The sequence below is a fragment of the Coffea arabica genome, chromosome 5e (assembly GCF_036785885.1).
Source record: "Coffea arabica cultivar ET-39 chromosome 5e, Coffea Arabica ET-39 HiFi, whole genome shotgun sequence".
Taxonomy (NCBI): Eukaryota; Viridiplantae; Streptophyta; class Magnoliopsida; order Gentianales; family Rubiaceae; genus Coffea; species Coffea arabica.
The window spans coordinates 47,866,977-47,892,586 of record NC_092318.1 but is presented as its reverse complement, the minus strand read 5'-3'; the positions used below and the strand labels follow the sequence as shown (position 1 = coordinate 47,892,586).

The 25,610-nt window shown below is 36.7% G+C and overlaps 2 protein-coding genes across 2 annotated transcripts; one reads left to right on the top strand and one right to left on the bottom strand.

Annotated features, from left to right (window-relative positions):
* Positions 1 to 946: 946 nt before the first annotated feature.
* On the bottom strand, positions 947 to 5,064 carry LOC113743512 (uncharacterized). Its single transcript, XM_027271560.2, has 3 exons — positions 4,418 to 5,064; positions 2,098 to 4,262; positions 947 to 1,633 (listed from the first exon to the last, which is right to left on the bottom strand). Exons 1-3 carry the CDS (start codon positions 4,888 to 4,890, stop codon positions 1,242 to 1,244), a joined length of 3,030 nt encoding a protein of 1,009 aa, XP_027127361.2. The 5' UTR covers positions 4,891 to 5,064; the 3' UTR covers positions 947 to 1,241.
* An 18,735-nt stretch (positions 5,065 to 23,799) lies between these two features.
* LOC113687587 (protein DMP7-like) lies at positions 23,800 to 24,444 on the top strand. The gene has a single exon (XM_072049789.1). It carries the CDS (start codon positions 23,800 to 23,802, stop codon positions 24,442 to 24,444), a length of 645 nt encoding a protein of 214 aa, XP_071905890.1.
* The last annotated feature ends 1,166 nt before the right edge of the window (positions 24,445 to 25,610 follow it).

Below are 25,610 nucleotides of genomic sequence, written 5' to 3'. Positions count from 1 at the left end.
GATAATCCAGTTCAACACTTAAATTTAATAGATTTAGAGTTTAATATGTTTAGACGTGTTTAATAACGAAAAATTGAACATCTCAATTAATTAAGCGGCACTCAATTTCTTAGACAAAACTTGCTCTAAAAAATAAGTAATAACCTATTTACTTATCATGAATGTGATATACGTTCAAATGTATTTGATTTAATATTTAACAATTCAATAACTTAATAGATTTAGACTTCAGATTTCAATTTTTAGACTTTAATTTTATCAAATGCACCAGTAAAATCAGTACTGCCAGTGCTGGAGACAGGCACCTTTCTTGTTCTTGCCAACAAGCCTATTACAAAACTTACCAACACCGATTACAAGCAGCAGCCAAGACAAAAACTACCAAAAGCAGAAAGGTTTAAAGAAATATTCTAGCACAAAGGAAAATCCAGTGCAAAAGCTGCAGGCCAAGATGCTGTAAGACTCATATACTATGAAGAGGTAAAACAAGAGCAACCGCTCTTCACTGCCCAAGCACTGCATTTGCCAACCACAACTTGATTGCATCTCTTAGCATTTCTTTAATAGAAACTCTTTTTTGAAACAGTTCAATTTTGCATACTACATTATCTCAACTGGGATTGACTCGTGGCTGCACGAGGATCTAACTTTCATTGTGGACAGGAAGGATTGCATGTAGCCACTGGCACCGATTATTGAGTCCTCAACTAGTGTGGTCAATTGAATTGGGGGTCCATATGTATGTGCTCTAGTCATTTTCTTGAGAAAAACTGATTTCTGGACTCATTTACAGCTTAGGACCCCAGTTCACTAAATATTGGCCGGCAGAGGAAGACAACTACTTATATCACATAAAGCAACAGCCTAAATTAGGCCCGAGTGAGCAGAAATGTTTGTTGTGATCTCTGCTGAATTGGTCTAAGTGCCTTTTTTGTATGGCCATGGATGAGCAGATGGCCAATAGAAAGGTGCATTGAGACTAACATATACATATCATGGCATATTCACAACTACTGGAGAAGTAACACTTCCCAATTCCAACTGCACTAATCAATACTCTAACCTATAATGTTCGAAATTCTGATTTCTAATATAAGAAGAGAAATACCCCAGCCCTTTCCTTTTTCAAAACTAAGGGCCATCTGTCCCATGCTCCAAGAGGCACTGAAACTATAATAATACTACTACAATTTGTTCTTCATGTTGATAGGCCCTAACTTAAGAGCATCTCTCTACTTCTCTCAAACAATGCTACTCTCTTTGGAATTATCTTGATAAGAATAAGTTGATAGCTTACACTCTTTTTCTGCAGTCTTAGTCTTGCAATGTGTACTCGACTCTTGCAGCATTTTCACCACTCTGCGCATCGAGGGTCGATTGACTGGAAGAGGGCTAGTACAAAGTAAACTAATGTTAAGAACCTTGCAAATTTCTTCTTTGTAAGTGGAAGCAGGATTGGGATCAATCACATGATCAATTCCTTTCTGGTTCAACTTTGTGCAGACCCATGTAGCCAAATCTTTGTCCCCAAGATCTGGATCAACAGGTCTTCTGCCAGTCAATAATTCCAGGAGGACAATACCAAAGCTATATATGTCACTCTTTTCATTCACCCTCAGAGTATATGCATATTCTGCAGTAAGGCAAGATGAAACCTTTATTAGCTTAATTCATCAGAAAAACAGCATGCAAATTCGACTTCTAAAATGTAGATTTAATTGACTATTTGAAGTACAAAAATTAGAAGAAGTTCTGCAAGTTGAGGACAAAAGTTGCATTTGCATCAACCTGAATTTACGGATTGATAAAACAAGCTAAAGCAAGCTAAAGCAGAGAGTTTTCTGTAACTGATGACTGTGTATTAAGCAAATCCAAAGGATTGGAAAGTAGTATAGACAGAAAGCAACAAAGTTGCGCGTCATTGAAGTAACAACCTGAAGTAGAAGACAAGGTGATAGCTAGCATTATAAACAGCTGTAAAGCCCAAGAATGTTAAGATAACGTATTTGAAGGAGCTCTTTGTGAATGGCAATAATGTTGTCAAGAAAAATTGATAACAAACAGAGAAATGAATGGTTATGTAATCAGATGCCGTACCTGGTGCAATATAACCACAAGAACCAGCAATCGCAGACATGCACTCAACACCCTTGTTAGCTACTTTGACAATTTTGGCGACCCCAAAATCCGATATTTTTGATCCCAAATGTTCATCCAACAATATGTTATTTGACTTGACATCCCTGTGCACAATTGGAGGAACACAATCGTGATGTAGATAAGAAAGCCCCTCTGCAGCATCCAATGCTATTCTGAGCCTAGTCGGCCAATCTAGCAATCCACCCTTACTACTGTGCAACAGATCACCCAAGCTCCCGTTTGGCATGTATTCATACACCAAAAGCTTACAACTCCCGCTACTGCAACAACACAATAATCTCACAATGTTCTTATGCCTGATATTTCCCAATGTCTGAACTTCCACTTCAAACTCGTCTTTCTCAGAATCGACACTCGAAAAACTGGAGTCGTCTTTGTTTGATCTTTCCCAGAGCTTCTTCACTGCAACCACCTCACCATCACTGAGAACAGCCTTGTATACTTTTCCTGAGGCTCCACTTCCAATGACATTATTTTCATCAATGCAAGTGATGATTTCAGTTTCAGAGAATCCCAACTTTTGAAACGATGTCCACTTGTTCATGATGACTCCTTTCTTAACTTTCTTGATATTCTTGTGCTTCCAGATGAGGAAAACGAGTCCAACAATCAAAAGACATGCACCAATCACAGAAACTGATCTTAGGACCAACCCATAAATTGTATCCCTGCCTCTTCTTTTTCTGGGACATAAGCCGGCAAAACCACCACATAAACCTGGATTCTCCAAAAAGCTGTCCTTGTAAACATCCTTGTCAAAAAGTGGAGGTATCGTCCCTGAAAGATGATTACATGATAAATTTAACTCATTTAGCTTCAAATTCTCCAATGCAAGTGGGATTTCTCCTGAGAAATTATTCCAGGAAAGATCAAGGTAATTAAGCCCCGGCAAATAACCAATTTCATCAGGGATTTCACCAGACAACTTATTTCTAGCCAAATTGAGTTCGCTCAGCTGCTTCAGAGCCCGAATTCCCTCTGGAATTTCCCCAGAAAGAACATTGTCATAGAGATCAAGCCTACTTAATTGCTCCAATTTAACCAATGAACTTGGAATTTTCCCACTAAATTTGTTATGCCTAGCTTCAAGGTCAATCAAATTGTCTAGCATTCCAATTTCATCCGGCAAATTCCCCGAAAATTTATTATTCGAAATTACAAGGGTTGACAAATTTTTTGCACCTTGTATCATGTGTGATATGTGGCCTGATAGCACATTATTACCAAGGTCTAGCAAATACACATGAGGTAAACCCCAAAACTCAGCCGGGACCTCTCCAGTTAGCTGGTTGAACCGTAACCGGACCCGACCTAAACTCTGGCATTTTGCCAAACTTGCCGGAATATTCCCTGAAAATAAATTAAAAATCAAAAGAAGCTCCTCCAATTTCCCCTTGGCACACAAACTTTCCGGGATTTTTCCCGAAAATTGATTCCCTGAAACATCTAGAGTTTGTAAAGGCGAGTTCTTCCCGAGTTCACTCGGTAATGACCCGTTGAGTCGGTTTGAAAATAATCTCAGCCCGTATAAATTTGGAGACTTGGCCATACTCTCTGGAAGTGCACCCATTAGCTTGTTTTCATACAAATGGAGTGACTCGAGTGGCAACTGACACAACTCGTCCGGAATCCTCCCGGTTAACCTGTTCATCGACGCATCAAACCGTCTTAACTCTGTTAAATTAGCCCATCCCGAAGGTAACTTTCCGGTGAACGAGTTGTTGTACAGTTCCAATTGTACAATATTTTTCAGCTGGAAAAACAATGTAGGTATCGGCCCAGTGAGTCCATTTTCCGCCACGTCGAAATTAGCGAGTCGACTCAGTTTAGCAAAACTTTCGGGAATTGAACCAATTAAGCCACAGTTAGTCAGCCAGAAGTCCTCCAGGTTCGTCAAGTTACCGAGTTCCGGAGCGAGTTGACTCGGCCTGAACGGGTTGTACGCCAGTTGTAGACGTTTGAGACTCGTTATATTACCCAAAGAAGCAGGGATTGTTCCATTCAGGAGATTGCTAGTGAGAATAAGACTTTCAAGTCTCCTGAATTCGCCAAAACTCGCCGGAATATCCCCAGATAAGTAGTTAGCATCAAGATTAAGACACCTGCAGTCAAAAAACCATCAAAAAATTAGCAAAAGTCAAAATCAAAATGGGGTTTTCGCTGAACTTTTTTTTTTGTTGAATCCTGCACATTGTTCCAAAAGAAAAAAAGGGGGGGGGGGGGGGGGGGGGGGAACACTATACAAAATTAGTTTTACCTGAGGTGAGGAAGCTGAGAGAGGGTGTCAGGAATGGGGCCTTCTAGTAAGTTCTCGGAGAGATCAAGGTAGGTGAGACTTTTGCACAGGGAAATAGAGAGAGGAAGGGAGGAGTTAATGGAGTTGTTAGACATAGAAACAACGGAAAGATAACGGAGACGGCAAAGGAAGATCGGAAATGGCCCAGCAAGAGCTGCACCAGCAAGATTGACAGACACGACGGCGGGAGAAGGCGAACGTCCATTACCACGACGAGCACATGTGATCCCGGTCCAGTTGCATGGGGTGGCATCACGGTCGAACCAGGATGACAATGAACCCGCCGGGTCGAATAAAGATTGCTTAACTTGTTGGAGGAAGAGTCCTTCTTGATTAAGAGCATGGATGGACCACAAAGAATGGAGAGATAAGAGGGAAAGAATGGAGAGCATTAGAGGCATACTGCTGATGATGGAGGGCTGCTCCATTTGCATGGAATCTTGGTTTTTGCAGTCTTTATTTGTTTTTTTTATGGTGTTCTGAGTTGGGAGGGAAAGGTGGGGGGGGATATATGGTGCTTTTTCATTTTTGTTTTGGGCGTTATGGGGTGTTGTGGTTTGGTTGGGGGGGGGATTGAAGACATGTGTACTTGTGTGACAGTGTGAGTGTGTGTTATTTTTGTAAGTTTATTGGGAGGGAAGGGATGAAAAATGTGTGGGGTTTACGGGGAAGTGGAAGGATTTTGAAGGAGGGAGGGATGATTAATGTGATTCTTTTCCAATGGGAATGGTCCTAGTAGTGGTGGTTTTAAGGTGGGTAGAGGGTCCACTAGAGTGTGGTTTGAGTAGGATTAAGGCTTGATTAACTCAAAGGCAAACTCTTAAACCTAAAAGGAAAATACTTGGTGTTCTCGTTTGAATTGCTATTTTTATGAATTTTTATGTACTGTAGTAATTTAATATATGTGAGATAAAAAATAATTAAAAAATATTTTCATGAAAAATGTAAAAATTTTCTATGAAAAATCACAATCCAAACAAAGTATATTTGCCAAATGCCAAGTTTAGTAATTTGTCATGGACGTCATAGGTCTTTTTGAAGGAATGATATTAGGCTGTGAAAAAAATAAAAATAAAAAAATTAGCTCGTAATCGACAATTTGTCATAATTTTGTTTTTGGAATAGAGCACGTTTGCCTCAAAATATGCCCTTTCATCGGTTTCCTTTTTTATTTATTGCATAAGTAAAATTTAGGATTAATTTGTTGCGTCTACAACTTATGACTTTCAAGAGTGGCTGAATCTATATCCGTCCATCCTAAGGCACATAAGTTTTAATGGGCTAATTCCTTAGATTATAACTGAAAAAAAAAAAAGTCGATCAATTGTTGCTCGACAAAATTGTGTTTTCATACTATACCTGCCTTGCTGATGAAGCACAATAGGGAATCATTTTCTTTTTTAAAACAGCAAAGGCTGCTGTGCTAATGAAGCACGGCAGGGGAACCATTTTTTTTTTAGTTAGCATGACAGCCAATGATTTGATTGCAAAGGGCTGACGTGCTAATATTCTTTTTTTTGTTTAATCAATTAATAGGGTTTAGGGTTTAAGTAATTAAAATTGTTAACATAATTAATTATATTGTTTGTATTTAGAAAGATATAAAATTGTTTTAATTGAGATCAAAAAATAAAAATGAAAAAAATAGAAAAGAAGAAAAAAAAAGGTGGAAGATGTCTTTTATTTAGAAAAGAAAAAAAATTTAGTCTCTGAAATGTGAACTTTTAAAATGTACCAAATCTTGTATTTTTTATTTTTAAATTAGTTGAATTTATTTTGATAGTGCTTAGCAATAAATTTTTGGTGCATTCACTTACATGGAATTTTAAATGTTTTCCCGCAAATTTTGCTTCCTTTTGATGAACTTAAACACTGTTCGGATATTGGTAAAAATGTTTATTTACCTTATTTTGGCAAAAAGAATAGATAAAAAGACAATCTTTTGATCAGGGATGAGTTGTTTACGGAATTATTTGACATTTTCATAGTAAATATTGAAAGAGAGAATAAATATTCATAGAAGTTGATATCCTAGAAATCTAGTCTAGCTCTGTTTGGATTCAGACTTTTTTGAAAAACAAGTTTTTCATTTACAATGCAACAGTAATACACAAACAAAAACAACTTAAAAAACACCATATCCATACAATATATAAAAAACAACTCTAAATATACAAAAAAATACACAACTACCCATTACTCTCCACCACCACGGCCACCACCTTATCGCTACCACCCCCACACCCACGACCCTCTCTCCTCTCTCCTCTTTCTCTCCGCCCATCTTTCCTCTCTCTCTCTCTCCTCCTCCTCCTCCTGTCTCTCCTTCTCCTTCCTCCTTTCTTCTTTCCCTTTCCCCGCCCCCCAATTTCCTTCCCCTTGATTGACCGCAACCTTCCTAGTCTCGATCAAATCTGATCGCGACCAGAAGCTGCAACCAAGACGGTCGTGGTTAGAGTGGTGGCTAAAGTCACAGCCACCACCCGCGAGCAAGAGAGGGATTTGGGGTTGGGGGGAAGGAGGGGAGGGGGGAAAAAGGAGAAGGGATAGGAAAGAGGGAGGAGGATGAAGAGGAAGAAGGGGAGTAGGAGAGGGAGAGAAAGCAAAGAGGGGGAGGAAAAGGGAGGGGATAGTGGTGAATCATGTAAAATTTTAAAAAAATATCCCAAAAAAATTGTAAATTATAAAAATACTCAAAAATATATTTTAAAAATATCTTTAAAAACAATTCAAAAAAATCTATAATAAAAATTTTTCATATACACAGCTACAATCAAGTTTTTAAAAAATATCTCCAAAAACAGTTAATCCAAACAGAGCATCAAAAAACTTTAAAGTTGTTTCTAGATTACGTTTCTTCTTCTTCTTCCTTCACTAATCTATGTTTCTTCTTCTTCTTCTACACGCACTATATCAGTCTGATAATTGGATTGTTATCAATCATGTACTATTATTTAGTGCGTCATCAAGTGCTGCAAATTATTGGCTACACGGCAGACTTTGCCATTTTTATATATAAAAAAAAGTATGGCTCTCCTACCGTATTTGTCAGCACGGCAAGTATAGTATAGGAAAACAACTTTGTCAGAGCAACAATTCATCGATTTTTTTCAGCTATAATATAAGGAATTAGCCGTTCTAATGTTAGTAGTAGTATAAATTACGAAAATTTTGTGTCCGTCCAATGCGGGAAGGTTTCCCATCACAGGCTTCCCAACTTGATCTTTAGCGGCCGGGATCATCGATCGGAAAACAAGACAAACTGAGCACTACGATGAGACTACAATGAGACGTGAAAACACCCGATCCCATTCCGACCTCAATATGTGGAATCGTGGTCGGCTTTCCTACCAGAATGCCTTCTTGGTCGAAGAGTCCCATGGCCCGAGAGCGCAGTGCTGGGATGAATCCCTATCTCCTCTCGCTCAATTGGGAGCCACTTGCCACTTGCCACCCGCTTCCATAGAACAATATCGTGACAACGATGTAGACCACCTGCTAAGTATGTCTACTAGTTGTTTTTCAACCATTGAATGTATATAAAGGTTTCAATTGATTTTATTAAACATGTCAAGTGGAATTCACTTAACATACGAATTAGCAAGCGGGCTTCTTATGTTATATATTCACAAGAAATTTTTTACCTAAAAATTACTCCGAACCAATAAAAAAATCACAAATGTATCCAAATGTGTGAATTTAGGATGAGTAGTGTAATTCTAGCCCTTCCTAACTATGAATTTGATAATGTTATATATAATCCTTATAAGAAGAATATCTTAAGTTTTCATAAAAATTTGCGAAGGAATGCATGCCTGGTTTTATTACCTTCGTGATTTGAATACTAGTACGTTGGAGAAACCCAAAAATTCTTGTGCTTCTTAATCTTAAACGTTAAAATGGCGACAATATTCTGATATCTTAACGTCCTTAATTCTCTCTGTAAAGTGTAAACGCTGCCAGATTGTAGATCGACCATGTATCTAAACAGTTTGAACAGATCTTAGTGGACATCATTTCGACGCAAAAGATAATACTAATAGTCAGTAGAAATACATAAGTACACATATGCCATTCTTTTTAATTTCTTTTTTGTCGTAATAACATTTTTATATTCTAATCTATCCTAATCTAGGGGAGGAGAGAGCTGATAGGAGTAGAAACTCCATCGGAAAAAGCCACTGAAGGCAGCCACATATAGTGGCAATTTGGCGGGAGAACTTTTAAGAATTTTCTGCTATCAAGTTTAGTGTTTGAATTTTATGGCTAACATTTGAGGATAGGACGGCAAAAAGAAAAAAAAAGGCAATAGTGTGAAGAGTAAATAAAAGGTCTCTTTTTATATACATATATATATATATATATATGAGTAAATCTTATATACACTGACGGTATATACACTATTATGGTTGGATATATGACACATATGCAAAATTTGAGTTTTAAATTCAAATTCGGATTATGTGTCATGCATCTAATGGTGAAAATGTATACACTATCAATATATAGAAAATTAATTATATATATATATATATATAAATCAAAGCTTCACATTGAGAGACCACTTCTATTAATTTTGCACGGTAAAGCAATTCCTTATGGAACAAGTGATGCTAAATAAATACTTATCAAGAAATCGTATGCTTATAAAAGAAAAAATAAAAGTAAAGCTCGATTGTGATTTGACCTTTGTTTTCTAGTCAAAAGCGTGTTACAATTTGCATTTATAATTAACCGTTCTTGGTATAGTGCGCAAACTTTTAGTTCTATGCAGATAGAGAAGGAGAAGATAAAAGTCAAGAAAATAATTTTAGTCCTTTTTGACCCACATAATAACTTATAATATATAAACGGACAGAGAATTTTTCAACGAGTGGGTAGCTTAAATGATGAAACCAAGTTGGGATACAACCCAACGCCTGATTTGCAAATGTCTAGCTATAAAAACAAAGACTTTATATAACAACAGAAAATTTAAAATTTTGAGGGGTATCACAAGTCAACAACATGAAAATTGTGGCAGAGTCTAGGAATCGATTTAGTTTGCGAGGGCATCATATGATGATCCTCAAATGAGCAAACATTGACTTATTGGCCTATGTTTGGGAGATTTTTCTTTTTGCTTAGTTGGTTGTTACTTGCAATGATTGAAGAAGAGAAAAATAAAAGTTTTTTTTTTATTCAGATTACTATTTTCTGAAGTTTCTGTTAAAAAAAAAATTTAATAATATACTATAAAAACTTAATATACAAAAAAAAAAAAAATTTCTTTGAAAAACTTCAATCCAAAGTCTTGCTATTGATCAGGTCATTGAGCAAGATAAAAGAGGGATTTTGACTAGCTGCTGAAAATACAAAAAAGAACAATTTGCTCCATGTCAATAGTGTAAGGTAGATCTGATCATTTATTTGTATTAAGTGTAGAACTTGTCTATCAACTTGGAATTACGTCATTTTGCAATAAATCTCATGTAGGCCATTAGTTAGGAATGAACACGACTTTAGAAGAAGATTGGCCCCATACCACCGTCAATGAAGATAATAGAGGCCTTTGTTGGACCCTCATCCAAAAAAAGCACCACCACCATGTCCATCATCAAATCATATCAAGCAATTCCGCAAAAATTTTGAATCTTGAATTCTATCTCATGGACTAACAAACATTAAAAATTTTTTTTTTTTGAATCCTGAGTTTCTACTCTTTTTTTTTTCTTTCCAATACTGGTTTGAGATAAAATCATTCAATCATGCATATTGCGAATGTTATGTTTTTTGGTCCTCGTCCCCATCACGTTTGAGGCCGAAGGAAGTCCCAACATCTTGGAGCTGTGAACCATTCAACTTATAGTAGTAAATCTTAGTAATTAACTTAAATAATCCATTAGCAAACTAAGTACATAGGGGCTAATTAATCTACACTAAATCAGAGAAATACGCCGTGGTTCCACACGACGCACCCCAGGTGAGTCACAAGAGTTCAAATTCAGGATAAGATTCGAATCTAAAACAAACTGAATCCTATGAGTTTGCTTACCACGGGACTATTCACGTGGGGGCTTGCAAACTACATTTTACTATAGCAAAACTTGCAATAGACAACAATCCATTAGAGAATCTCCAATTTTAGAGTGTTTTTTGTTTGTTAAGTATTCAATAAGAACAAATAGTAGTAGGGTACAACATGAATTCCCTCTCGTACTTTCATATCAAGGGGACTTGTTTGGTCATGCATTTAATCCTCTCGGCAAGACAAGCATCAATCCCGGAAGAAACAACAACGCAGCCGAAAGTGACAGAACATCTTGGAGAATTAATTGGGTGGCTTTTATGGCTGTTTCACATTGCCAAAGACGCTTTGCCGGCTAAGAAATGCAAAATTGACTCTGTTGTTGGCTACTTCACTGTATATGGGAAAGGTACAAAATGCATAGCCTGACACAAAAATTTAAATCTTTTCACCTTTTCCAAAATGGATGCCAAATTTGTGTACTAACTGATAAAAATATCACAGTAAACTGGATCTGGTTCAGTATCTTTATTTTGATCTTCCAGGTAATTAACAAAATGAAAGAATTTAAACTAAGTTTTTCCATTTGTTCCTTTGGCAAGTTTACTTGCTCAACATTCAAATAAGAGCGGTCAAATTGATAATGTAGAAAAAAGAGAAGAAAATATAAACTGTGGACTACATTTTTCTTTATTTTTTTGCCAAGTGTCAAAGTCCAAGATCTTATTAATTCGGCTCTAGAGCCCAAAATTGGTATGGACTTGAGGTACGGATAAATAGAAGTGTAAATTAACCAAGTTAATTGACTCAAACTTGCGAGTAAGTCAATCAAAAGGTTCAGTTCAAACTTGACATTGATCGAATTTAAGTAGAGTTCAAATCGAGTTCGAATTACTTGATAAGGTTATCGAATCAAGGTTATCGAGTTAAGTTTGAGTAAGAAAAATCAAAACTTGAATACTTGTTACGCCTTATCGAGAAGTGCACTTATAATAAAAATTTTAATTATTTTTTGTGAAATTACATTTATAGATAAGATAATTGTAGAATTTATAAAAAAAAAAAAATCAAACTTGAGAATTTAATACGGTGAAAGTATAAATTGAGTTGGGAAATTAATGATAAAGTATTCTCTCGATCGGTTAATAGGCACCTAATTTACAAATGTTTCTCTCTATTATTTTTCCTGGATAGGTAATTTTTTAGTAAATATTATAAAGGCATATTCCCCTTTCTTTCATCCATGTCAAATAATTAAATACGACGGACGGGATTATCAAGAAAACATTGTTAAGAAAAAAGAAAACATATTATTAGATATTTTGAAATAAACATAATGCTAGTTTCAAAAGCACATATGGGCACCGTTCTTGCTTACCATACATTTTAATTCAAATCCAAACAATGGATCTGAAAAGCGATTGTTAGCTTCAGCAAAACCGTAATCACCCAACTTCACGCAAGTGATAACTGGGCCTCGAGTCCATTTTGTAGGTCTAAATATCGGGTCCTGTCATCCAGGCTCCAGGCCCTTATTAAAGGAACGACCTCTAAGAGTGTGGCCTATAATACCAAAACCCATATCTTCACCAAGCATTGGTCCAAATTCAGTAGGCATTTATTAACCATATAGACTAAGGGCAAAGCCACGGGATCCACGTCGGACGTGGTCGTCCTCCGCGTGGCGGCTGGGGATTCGTTTGTTTGATGTTGGCGTGGAGCGGATGCGTTCTTTATTTTTTCCCCCGCACTGTTTTCTTATTTTCTTTCTTTCTTTCTGCTGAGTGGGAGGCTGGCTGGGGTCGTCGGTCACCTCTCTGCCACTTCGTCAGTCTCCTCTATACCAACTCCACCAACTCGAAGCTTTTCCTCCTTGTGCACTCTTCTTTGCAGCTCAAGTTTTACCCTCAACTTTTACCCTCAACTCAAGTTTCACCTTGTAAGACCCGTCTTTCGTTGGTCCTGTTTGCCTGCATCCGTTAGGTTGGCCCCGTCAGCTGCCTCTCTGCTCGCCGAGCCAGCTCGTCTCTACCAGCTCCATCTTGCTCCTGGCCTTCTTTTTCTTTCTTCGTCGACCACAGATTCTGTTTTGTTTCATTCAGCTCCAAAATTTAGCCCCCGTAAAGGTCCAAAATTTATCTTCCCTGCCCCATATGTTAAAAAATTCCCTCTTTTTTCCTCGTCTTGGCTTCTCCTCTTTTTATTTTTTCCCCACTCCATCGCTTTGTCCGGCTGCGTCACCTCAGCCTTTACTATTCCGCTTTGTCCCCTTACACGCCTTCTCCTTCTGCTGTCTCTGTTAGGATCGAAGACAACCAATCGAAAAGCCAATCAATAAGCAATTAAAAGATCGCAATATAACAATAAGTAAATAAAAGGAAAAGAATTACAAACCAATTAACTACACAGCTCCTCTTGAACTTGTAGATTAATTCAAATAAGCTTCTTCAATTTGATGAATTACAATCACTCTTGCGTACAAATGAAGGTTCACCTCCTCCTTACCCCGAACACCACTCGGTCAAGCCAGGACGTTTTACTATCCCTCAGAACAACCCTTACAGAGCTACACTCATGAAAGATTCACTCAGAAATGAAAAGCTTACAATGAACCTCACACCACTAAGACTACAAATCTTCTTTGATGAGTATTTTCTCACTAAAATCACTCTAGATCTTTTGTATCTTCAGTGTGCAAAAGTTGTTTGAAATATCTGACCAATCACTATTTATATAGGACCAAGAAAGAGCCTTATTAAAGCTTCCAACGGATAGAAAGTAGCTGAAGAGTCAACTAGCCGTTGGAGTGTCAGACGTCCGATAGCCCTGTTTTATGCGTCCGACAACAGACAGTGAGTTTCAGAGATTTTCTTCAATTCTTTCGGACGTCCGGTGCAAGCTCTTTGTGCGTCCGACAGCAAACAAACAGATTTGAGAAATTATCTTGTTTCTATCGGACGTCCGGTAGAGACATATTCAGCGTCCGATAGTTTCGTCGACTTCGAAGGATCCTATCGGACGTCCGAAGCAAGCGTCCGAAGTTGTGCAATGATTATCGGACGTCCGATCCTGACTTCTTGAGCGTCCGGCAGTTTCAGCATACTTTGTCATCTTTCAATTGTACTTGATCTTTGGAACTAATTTGCTTCATAACTGAATAGATCTTTTAAGAGACATTAGTAACATCCATTTATTTTGTAAACATCAAAAGATAGGGATCAAGATCAACAATCTCCCCCTTTTTGATGATGACAAAACAATGGATGGAAAGAAACAAGAATAAGTATAAGCTCCCCCTCAATCATTGCAACCAAAACTTTTAAGAGCCAAACTCATAATCTCAGAATAACTCCCCCTTACACATTGCATCCATTTCTCCCCCTTTTTGTCATCATAAGAGTAAAAATCAACTGCTATAATCCAGCAACAATAACAGAGAATTCAATATTCCAAGAAAAAATAGAGAAATGACAGCAATCACAGCAAATCATCATGAGATCAGCATTATTCTTTTATCTCTCTTTTTGACATCATATAGATTCAGTAGTGTTCAAAGATATCAGCGAAAACTCAGATCAAAGTATCAAAAGAACAAATATTATGAACAAGAATCACTGCAATGATTAGACAAAACCTCCTACTTGTTAAAATTAGCATCATGTCTAACTATCCACATGCATTTCATGCCTCTTCTCATATTCTTTCTCACATAACAATCACTATTCATGTGACCTTTTGACAACAAAAATTACACATAACCAAAAAGTTATTTACATGAACAGGTTTAATAAATCTTACTTGTCTTCTCCTGTGAATAGCAAACTCATTTGAATTAGAATTCAACCTATTCTTTTGAAAACAGACTTGTTTCTTGTGTTTAAGCAACTCATTTAGACCATCCATTTTTCTTTTCAAATCACCTTGTTCCTTTTTGAACAAATCACAAAGCTTTGCTTTTCTATCAATCTCAAAATGTAAAGCAGTCTCACTCTTTTTGAAGTAATCATTTTCAGCAATCAATTTTTTGTTTTGTTGAAAAAGATTTGCATTATCTCGAAGCAAAAAACTAATTTTCTGTTTTAATTCCTTGTTTCTAGCATAAGATTCTTTCAAACTATCATGCAATTTTATAATGAAATGTTCAAGATCATCTTCAGTTTCATCATCATAATCAGATTGAGAGTTAGAAGATGTTACCTCATCATCTCCAATGGTCATGAAAGCCAATTGAGCAGATTGATCTTCCTCTTCAATTTCACCATCGGAATTGCATTCATTTCATGTGAATTGAAATTTGTTTATTCTTGGTTTTCTTCCTTCTTTCTTCTTCATCACTAGACAGTCACTTGCATAGTGTCCAGGTTGGCCGCATTCAAAGCACTGATCAGTTTGCTTTTTGTTGAACTCTAGCTTCCCTTTGTTTCTCGAGTCGTTGAACTGATTTGGGAATGAATTGCTAGGTCCACCTTTTCTGAATCTCCTCTTGTTGAGTATTCGTTTGAAACTTCTTATGATGAGAGCGATATCATTGTCATCACCTTCCACATCTTCTTCATCTAGGGAGGCAGAATCATCTTCATCTTGTGAGGCTTTTAGAGCAATATTCTTTCGCACTTTTGCATCATCTTCCTCTTGCACCTTAGTCTTAAGTTTCAGCTCATAAGAGGTAAGAGAATTAATAAGAGATTCAATAGGCATAGTATTCAAATCTCTAGCCTCCTCAATAGCAGTCACTTTATTTTCCCAATCATTGGACAAGGCATTCAAGATTTTTCTATTTTTCTCACCAAGAGAATATTCTTTTTCCAGCACATCTAAATCTTTAATGAGATCATTGAATCTACAATACATTTGATCAACATTTTCATGAGGTTCCATCTTGAAAGATTCATACTTTGTAACTAGAATGGACTTCTTTTGTTCTCTAACATTCTCACTACCTTCATGAATTTCTTTCAGTTTGTCCCAAATTTCTTTAGCTGACTTGCAACCCTTGACTCTAATAGATTCATTTGAGTCTAATGCACAATATAACACATTCATGGCTTTTGCATTTAAGGTGAGATGAGCTCTATCCACAGCAGTCAATTCACTTCTTGTTTTCGGTCAAGATGCATGAGTATTTTCATCTATAAGAGAGGCATCATATGGACCTTCACTAATAATAAACCACAATTCGATATCAATAGATTGCAAAAAGATAATCATTCTTTCTTTCCAACTCATATAATTTGAACCATTAAATATAGGTGGTCTAATAACAGAATGTCCTTCAAAAAATATAGCATTATTGGTTGTCATTTTTCCTCCCAAGCCGATTGAGCTTAATCTCTAGGAGACCAAGCTCTGATACCAATTGTTAGGATCGAAGACAACCAATCGAAAAGCCAATCGATAAGCAATTAAAAGATCGCAATATAACAATAAGTAAATAAAAGGAAAAGAATTGCAAACCAATTAACTACACAGCTCCTCTTGAACTTGTAGATTAATTCAAATAAGCTTCTTCAATTTGATGAATTACAATCACTCTTGCGTACAAATGAAGGTTCACCTCCTCCTTGCCCCGAACACCACTCGGTCAAGCCAGGACGTTTTACTATCCCTCAGAACAACCCTCACAGAGCTACACTCATGAAAGATTCACTCAGAAATGAAAAGCTTACAATGAACCTCACACCACTAAGACTACAAATCTTCTTTGATGAGTATTTTCTCACTAAAATCACTCTAGATCTTTTGTATCTTCAGTGTGCAAAAGTTGTTTGAAATATCTGACCAATCACTATTTATATAGGACCAAGAAAGAGCCTTATTAAAGCTTCCAACGGATAGAAAGTAGCTGAAGAGTCAACTAGCCGTTGGAGTGTCGGACGTCCGATAGCCCTGTTTTATGCGTCCGACAACAGACAGTGAGTTTCAGAGATTTTCTTCAATTCTTTCGGACGTCCGGTGCAAGCTCTTTGTGCGTCCGACAGCAAACAAACAGATTTGAGAAATTATCTTGTTTCTATCGGACGTCCGGTAGAGACATATTCAGCGTCCGATAGTTTCGTCGACTTCGAAGGATCCTATCGGACGTCCGAAGCAAGCGTCCGAAGTTGTGCAATGATTATCGGACGTCGGATCCTGACTTCTTGAGCGTCCGACAGTTTCAGCATACTTTGTCATCTTTCAATTGTACTTGATCTTTGGAACTAATTTGCTTCATAACTGAATAGATCTTTTAAGAGACATTAGTAACATCCATTTATTTTGTAAACATCAAAAGATAGGGATCAAGATCAACAGTCTCCCCCCTGGCTGCTGACGGATTAGGTTGCTGCAATGATGGCCGATGTAGCTGCTTCTCCTTACCTCTCCCCGCGACTGGCCAATTGTTCTTCCGTTGCTGTTTCCCTACTGCTGCTCCTTCTCCTTGCTTCCTATTTCGCTCCGCCAGGTAACCTCTGCTCCTCTTTTTTTCCACCTGCTTTTATCGCCTTTTCCGTTTCCCTTTCCTTTTCTTTTCCCCGCAATATTTGTTAATTGCACATCCAATCAATTACAGCCTTTGTTTTGGACGAATCCCTCACCCCGCTCTTCCCACCCTCGCTTTCTGGTTTTTAACTGGATTAGTGTGCTTGCGTCTCCCCCCCTGCCCCCAAATTAGCGCTGCCCCCCTCGAAATTCTCCCTCAAATTACTGCCTCCGCCTGATCCTCAGCCTTCCGTACGCTGTATTTTCCCCGCTTTAGATTTTTGTTGCTGTGCAATCTGCTCAACCCAGTCAAGATACCAAATAACAAACCGCCGAATTGCCCTTCCATGAAGCAGATTGTTCTCCCAAATTCTTTTTTTTTACAGCTTTGAAAACTATTTTGAATTATGTATACTTGTATACCGCTGTATTGCCGCTATAGTAGCTGTCTATTATTGCGCTTATTAACATAAAGTCATGCTTGGAATTTAGGATTACGACGTTGGAATTGAGGCCTTTTAGTAGTAGATTTTTAAATTAATGGATCCTTTCACCAGGTCAGTCCACAATTCCCTATTGAATGATGATAGTCTTGTACAAAATTTAAGAACAAAAAAAAGGCTCAATTAATCACCGTATTGGCAACTCAAAAACTGCATTGAAAGATGGAAGCAAGGACAGAGCTCTTGTCCAACTTGTTTTTTTTTTTGGCAAAAAATTGGATGTTTTTGTACATGCCTCTGTAATTTTTAATTATTTGGTTGACCAACAATTCATGTTAGTTTTGATAAAACATGTTCCAACGAAAACAAATTTTACTTGGGACAGCCACATAATTAGGAATAGATCTTTTCACTGTTATAAACCAGTAAGGGAAAGACATTATGTTCATCTCAGCTTTGTATACATATAAAAGGAGTATCCCATGTATTAAATTGTTGTGCAATCTGCTCGACCCAGTCAAGATAGCAAATAACAAACCACCAAATTGCCCTTCCATGAGCCAGATGAAATTTGTCGACAATTATCCCATAACTCATTTTTACATATGCGTGGACCATTTTCTCTTTTGGGTTTATTGATTGTTCTCCCCAATTTTTTTTTTTTAGACAGATTTGATAAGTATTTTGAATTATGTATAGTTGTGTACCGCTGTATTGTCACTATAGTAGCTGTGTATTATTGCACTTATGAAAATAAAGTGATGATTGGAATTTAGGATTAAAGTGTTGGAATTGAGGCCTTTTAGTAGTAGACTTTAAAATTAATCGATCCTTTTACCAGGTCAGTCCACAATTCCATATTGAATGATGATAGTCTTCTAGAAAATTTAAGAACAGAAAAAAGGCTCAGTTAATCACCATATTGATAATCTGTAATTTTTAATTATTTTGTTGACCAACAATTCATGTTACTTTTGATGAAACACGTTCCAAGGAAAACAAATATTTAGTTGGGACAGCCACATAATTAGGAATAGATATCTGTTTTCACTTTTATAAACCGGTAAGGGGAAGTCATTATGTTGATCTCAGAGAAAGCAGAAAAAGAAAGCCACCCTCAGAAAATGGGAAAAAAAAGCCCAAAAAAATAAATACGACAAAATTTCAAGCTAAAAAACTAAATCATGTTTGTTGAGATCATTTAAAAGGTCATAAAATTTTTATTGAGTCAAAATTAAGAGACATCTCCGCTTTATCATGTTGTCTTTTGAAATTTTTTAATAAACAAGTCATGATTTATACCTGACTCCCTACTATTTGTAGGTGGTTTTTTATTCAAAACAAAATAGTATTAGGTGTGTCAGAATTGTGATCATGTTTTGATTAGCTTTTGCGTGTGCGTTAAATTTTGATATAGAATAAAAATAGAATGAGATATATACAAGCAAATGTTCTATTTGGTACACACAAGACATGAAAAAAAACCTCAAGAAAAGTAAAGAAAAATGCTGTGTTCTTAATGTGGCAGAACCCTGCTGGTCTCGCCAACAATTTTTTTGAACCTATATTTGCCGTATTAAGAAGTTCTAGCCATGATTGCTTCTATTGGTGTATGTGTGTATATATATATATATATATATCCAATATAAATCCTATTACAAATTTCATACCTTTCCATTTTTAAACTTTTTGACATTTAATATGATGATTTGCTGTGCACATGAAACATAATTTATTCACAACCCAATGTGCTTATGTTTTTAGAGTATGCATTAATCTTCTGGTCTTTGCTAAATAGTATCTGCAATTCCTATAGCATGGACAATGTTGTGTTGTCCAAAATTTGCATTCCTCATTCTAATCGTTTTTCGGCAATTGTTTGGTATATCATATGTTCGCTTTCTTCCTTTTGGACTACTTTGTTTTTTCTTTGGTGGTTTTTTAGGGTTTCAGTTTCACATCAAAGAAAAAAAATTTGACAGTCTTCCTTTTGGTTTCTGCAGGACCATTTCAGCTCCTTCATCTAGCTTGTTCTTCTGCTTACGCCTGCCTTTTGCTCCAGGTAATTTCCTTTCTGCTTGGTTTCGCATCACCCTGTTGTGGTTTTTTTATTTATTCTTATTCTTGTTGTTATGGCTTGCTTCTCTGTTCGCTCCAACCTCTCCCCCCTATCTCTCTTACTGCTAAGCTTGCTCCGTTCCATTACATGCTATGTTTGCTTTCTTTTTACACGCTTAACTTGCAATGTGTCTTCTTTTGCTTCATTGTGTGCAACTTTATACTGCCTTTTGTGTCTTTCATTTCAAAGAAATACATTGGCCGTTATCTATTTGTATACTTTTCAAGCTCGCATTATCCACACATGGATAAAAATGCTAAGAGACGTAAGAGGTATGCGGAAATGCCGCATAGTCAAAAAGCTGACCTGCTCCGTCGCCGTCGGGAATAGAACGCTTCAAAGAAGGCAGCCACTGTTGTGCCTTCTTTTGGTGAAACGATCCGTTTTCAAAGGCCTGCCCAGAATACCCAAGATTATTTTAGTAGTACTCCACTAGGATATACTCAGACTGGTGTTGTTTTGGTTGGCGCTGTGGATAGTTCCATCCCAGCTTCTTCATCTTTAAATGACAATAGGGAAAATCTGTTCACTACTCAGTCAGAATATGTTACTTCAGCTTCTTATCCTACGCCAGCCTCTCTTCCGTCGCAACTTTCTCGCGGTATACTTATAATTTGGTTCGCCATCAATTTGCTTTGTTTTTGTAGCCTAATTAGAACTCGCTCGTTTGCTATCAGACTTATCTTGTATAGCATACAGCTGCCTGTGCCTTTGCACTCCATGCTTTTCGCATATTTGTTTTCCGTATCAAACTCCGGTTTAAAATTTGTCCTTATGTCATTTGAAAAATTGCCTATTTTTCATTACAATAAGGAAGCTTTCGTATTCTCATTGTCACCTGTCTGAAAAAAAGGATATTCTGTTTGTGTAGGTGTCAGCTCTGTTTTATTCTGTATCATGCTTAACTCTTGAACCTTGTAACTTTTTAGACAAAAAACCTTGCTACTCGCTCTTGCAAAGAAGCAACCTGCCTTCTCCTGCTAATCATCATTCCCATTAGCCATGTGTATATACTTCTATCTTCATTTTGGATATTTCCAGGTAGGAATCTTCAGCATGTACCTTCCAGATTATCTCGGTTAGAAAATATTCCAACCCAATCTGTTATTCTTCCTCCTACTCCAAATTGTGAACACTGTGGTGCCAAACGCTTCCCTTCAGAACCTCCTTCTTTTTGTTGCTCTGAAGGTGAAATCTCTGTTGTTGCTCCTGCTATGCCTTATGCTCTTAAGCGCCTATTCATTGGTAATGATGAGGAATGCGAGCACTTTAGGAAGAACTCCCGTACATATAATAATAACGTGGCGTTCACGTCTTATGGTGCTAAGTTTGATCGTGAGCTGACAAAAATTACAAAAGGGGTTTATACATTTCGAGTCCAGGGCCAGGTGTATCACTTCTTGGATGGTCTAATCTCTCCGTCTGATAAATCCTCGGGAGTTCAGTTATATTTTTTTGACACTGATAAAGAGCTCACAAACAGAGTTCAAAATTCTGATAAGCTTCGGCCGACCACCCTCAAGCTGTTAATGACAATCCTGCAAGAAAATCCTTATAGACGGTTTCTTTCATCAGCCTCGTTGCACAAAAATTGCACGGAAGAACAATTATTTGCTGCATTCAACCCCCTTCTCCATCAATCAGGCTGTCTCAAGCACCTGCGTTCAACATTGTAACTTCATACTTTTTAGATGATCTATTAGCCGTTAATCAGCTAAACTTTCACAGCCTAACCATTCAAGATAAAAACTGAACTTGCTTGCTTTACATTTTTACAACGCCTGTATAATTACGACTTCTCTCCGGTGCAACTGCTTTTTCACTTTTATTCCTGTATAATATAGCTCCGTTTTTTACCCCTATTCTTCATTCTCACAAATATTACTAGCTAAACATTAACTGGGCATGTATACCACCGCGCAAAGCACGGTGTTAGCACCTAGTGTTGTTAAAGTCCCACTTGGAGTTGTGACGTGTTTATTAAAAAAATTTTAAGTTCTAAAAGTACTGTTTGGTTTGTTTGGAAAGGGATTCTCTATCAAAAAATCTCTCTATATTTTTCGTGAATATATTTTTCAATCACCATTTTACCTTACATACATCAAATTGCTACAGTATATTTTCTACAAAAACTCTAGAAAATTGCAATCCAAACACAACCTCGTAACTAAAGGAAACCAATTTTTGATAATTTAAAAGCACTTTTGTTAAAATTATTTGTGTCAGAAGTGTTCTTTATAAACTATTGCAAGTTCAAACGGGGCTAAACATGTTAGTAGATTTGATGTCAATGTAGATCTTGAACTAATATATGTATATTAAAATAATATGCTTATGACCTTAATCAAATACTATTTTTTTCCCTTTTCATTGTACAATGCAATTACGTAAAGTGTTACTCAATTACTTCAATAATATTCATATCTCAGTGAATCCACAGGAAAGGTGTTCCTAAGAGGTTTCATTGGGCCTTGGTTCAATGGTCAAGAAGACCCTTCTAAAATTCTTTTATACACTAGATCGGGGTTAAACCTCGCGGTCCTCACCTAGTACATTACACAAAAAGTATGGTATTTTTTGTTTTTAAACAATTCAAAAAATGCAAAAAATGTACTTGTCTATTTTGATAGTTCACCTCCTAACCTCAGTACAAGCTTCCTTAGATTTTCCCCTTCCCTATAGAGTAGGAGTAGGAGTAAGAGTAGGTTAGGTAGTTCGCGTTGTTGATAAAAAAAAAAAAAAAGAAGAGAGGTTCCATCCATGTGAGAGTGAGTTTGATCTTGAATTGGCGTGTCTTATCATTTCTAAGGCTTGTAATTAGTGGAATCTTTAAATAGTGCCACAAATGTATGGATGTAACCTGCAAGTGGTTTGAGTCTTGAAAAAGTTGAGATGCCTTATTTTACCCCAAAAAAGATTTTTCTCTTCTATATATTTTTTGGGCGCCAGGGAGGGGGGGGGGGGTGGGGAGGGTTAAATGCACTCCAGTCCTTGACTTTTAAGAAGTACTATGTGTTTTTTTTTTCTTTTTTTTGAGGAAGTAATATGTGTTTTGCTCTAATGTTCTAAAATGTATTCCTTGGTGTTGGTGCATCAAAATTGCTTTTAATTGATTCTTCCTTTCTGTTCATCATCAATTATGCATAAGTTAACTACTGTGTCAGAATCTCGAAGCTCCTAATTGGAGGCCATCGTAACCAATATCTGATACTTCATAAAAAGTTACAAAGACGAACCAAGAAGTTTATGGAACCAAATCTGTTTTCTTTCACAAGTACCTCTCCTATGTCTGCCATCGATGCTTTTGTGAGAAATTATTTGGAGAACTCCAAAATTGTACTTAAAAGTAATTAATGCTACTTAAAGCCATGCATCTATGAGTATGACCAAGGTAAAAATGAATTTTCTGATTGTGGTGATTGTATTTTATAAGAAGGTTACGTGGATGTAAAATTTATGAGCAATTTTGAGATGTTTACTTCAACTTATAAAAGTATAAGAAAGTTATACAAGCAAGTCATTAAACTAATGGTCCGTTTAACGAGTGGCACTCCTTAAGAAGTGTTTGTGTTAAATTTGGGATCAATCTTTTTTACACTGATAGTGTATACATTGACAATTATGCAAAATTTGAATTTGAAATTCAACTTTTACACACATGTCACGAATTCAATAGTGTATATACTGTCAGTGTATATAAGATTTACTCTTAAATTTTTAGAAACGCAAAATTGTTTAGAGGCATTACCTTTATACTCTTGTATAGTCAAAACATGATAAGGCACAATGTTGGCATATTTTACAACCATAACTGAAAATTAGATAACAAACATAGCCCTGCAATTGCGCTTAAGATTGAATAGCCTTCCAGCCTTCCAACGAAGAAAATACCAACAAATTAAAGCACTCAAATGAAACCTCCACCCTATTTACACCATGGCAAAAATAAATTTTATTTAACAGTTCATGATGGCTTTACAGCCTATAAATGTTACCACTTTTTAACATGGAAATTAGCCTGCCCTGAAAAACCCTCATTCATTTGAAGGATTTTCAACATATAGATGTTGAGAGTTTCTTGAGCCATGAAGCCTCTCCTCATCAAACTTTCTTGGAAACCTTCATCTGATCATAATTCCATATTGATCTGATAATTCAATCAGAACATAAACTTCAGCCAATTCAATCTTTCTCCTATGTTTTCTGAATAGACCCCTAGAACAAATATAATTTGTTCAAAACATCCTGGGAATAAAGATTGAAAGGGATTAAAAAAAGAAACGGAGATCAAGAATTTGAACCAAGAAAATTAAACATGAGTGCACAAAATATTACAGCCAACCAAGCATTTGCCACGCTAGAAGAACAATTGCAAGCACCCCTCCTTGGAGATCAACCTGGTTTAAAACCTCAAAAACCACCTGGACAAAAGGCAATCAGGAAAACCTTCAAGGGAACAGCCCATTTGGCCAATCTTCTCCCCACAGGTTCAGTTCTTGCATTCCGGATTTTGTCACCAGCTTTGACTCATGAAGGAAGATGTCAATCCATCATCAGCAAATCCTTGACTTTAGGCCTTCTTGGCCTTTGTGGGATCTCCTGTTTCGTGCTTTGCTTCACAGATAGCATCAGGGATGAGCGAGGGAAAGTTCGGTATGGCATGGCGACATTTCGTGGATTGTGGATTATTGATGGTTCAATCACGGTTTCTCCCGAGGATGCTCCAAAATACAGGATAAAGTTCATTGATTTTTTTCATGCATTCATGTCAGTACTGGTTTTTGGTGCTGTGGCAATGTTTGATCAAAATGTGATTAACTGTTTCTATCCATCAAGATCAGAAGAAGCTCAGGAGTTTCTGACTGCACTGCCTGTTTTCGTTGGTATTGTTTGTAGTATAATATTCGTTGTATTCCCAACCAAGAGACATGGAATTGGCTTTCCCCTCTCTCGCGCTTGATGCAAACTTCATCCTCCTTTTTCTTGAAATCCATTGCCAATGTTCAAAATTCATTCTTGTGGGTTTAATGCATTGCTAAAGTTGGTCATTGAATCTATAGTTATTTCCCACTTTGCAGGATCTGCTAGTTCTCAGTTGGTGCAAATTTGGCTCGTTAGATTCTTGTTAGTTCCATAGCAATTTTTAGGTAATTGCAAGCCATGGACGTTCTTTTCACTTCTGGGGCCATAAACAGACCTCTTTCTTGGAAACTTCATTCCTGTGCACAAAATAATTGACTTGTTTTTTGACCTCTAAATATCAAAGACATACTCCCTAAGAATAAATTATTCTGATTTTATCTTCACTTGAAGAATTATGACAAGTTGACAAGATTGAAGAAGCCTTCTGGTGAAACGTAACATCTTTGAATTTCATTAATGTACCTACGTTTAAGCTTAAGCTTTAAGGATCATTCAAGGACTGGAATTTAAAATGCTCCAAAATTAACCCCATAAAATTTTGACCCCAAAATAGAATCCTAAATCTATCAACTTGACCTGTTATTAATCAGGTAATCATAAAATGTTTCTTCTCAATTTCTCCCTTTTCCCCCATCTTATAAGATTTAAAATCTCTTTTGGATCAAAAGATATAGAGGTGGATTTGGAGTAACTAATGGTTGTTTACCCAACCAAATGATCTTTACAAGTTGGAGAATCGCTCTATTGGGGTTGCCTCTGATGAGTCTGATGGGTAAGAAATCGTACTAGGGACTGATGCATATAAACTATCCTATTAGCTTCACGAGGGTGGTATTTGATTCTATACTTGAACAAATTAAGTAGATAAAAAACCAAACTTATTTGTTTCTCTACTTCACTGCAAAAATTTCAGCCAAAAGTAAGGAAAGCCCTCATTTTCTCTCCATTTTTTTTCTATTTCTTTTCCATTCACAGCTCCCAAAAACGACCTTTTTGAACATCAACAATCTTTAATCAGAGTGAAAAATAATGAGATTAACAAAATTAGTTTCACCCGAATTTTGGACACCAGCAGTACATCATTAGCAAAAAGAAAATGTTATTTGCACTCTAATTTTTTTATTTTAATTATATAATTTTTATTTATTAAACTATACAATAAAATAAGCAGGAAGGAAGTGTAAATAATAAAATATATAGTGC

Bases quoted from the DNA above. Each gene is read 5' to 3' on its own strand.
- LOC113687587 (XM_072049789.1), top strand. From the start codon at position 23,800: ATGAGTGCACAAAATATTACAGCCAACCAAGCATTTGCCACGCTAGAA.
- LOC113743512 (XM_027271560.2), bottom strand. From the start codon at position 4,890: ATGCAAATGGAGCAGCCCTCCATCATCAGCAGTATGCCTCTAATGCTC. The intron at 4,263-4,417 runs GTAAAACTAATT...TTTTGACTGCAG, and splicing joins TCTCAGCTTCCTCACCTCAG to GTGTCTTAATCTTGATGCTA. The intron at 1,634-2,097 runs GTACGGCATCTG...GCCTTACTGCAG, and splicing joins TTGTGGTTATATTGCACCAG to AATATGCATATACTCTGAGG.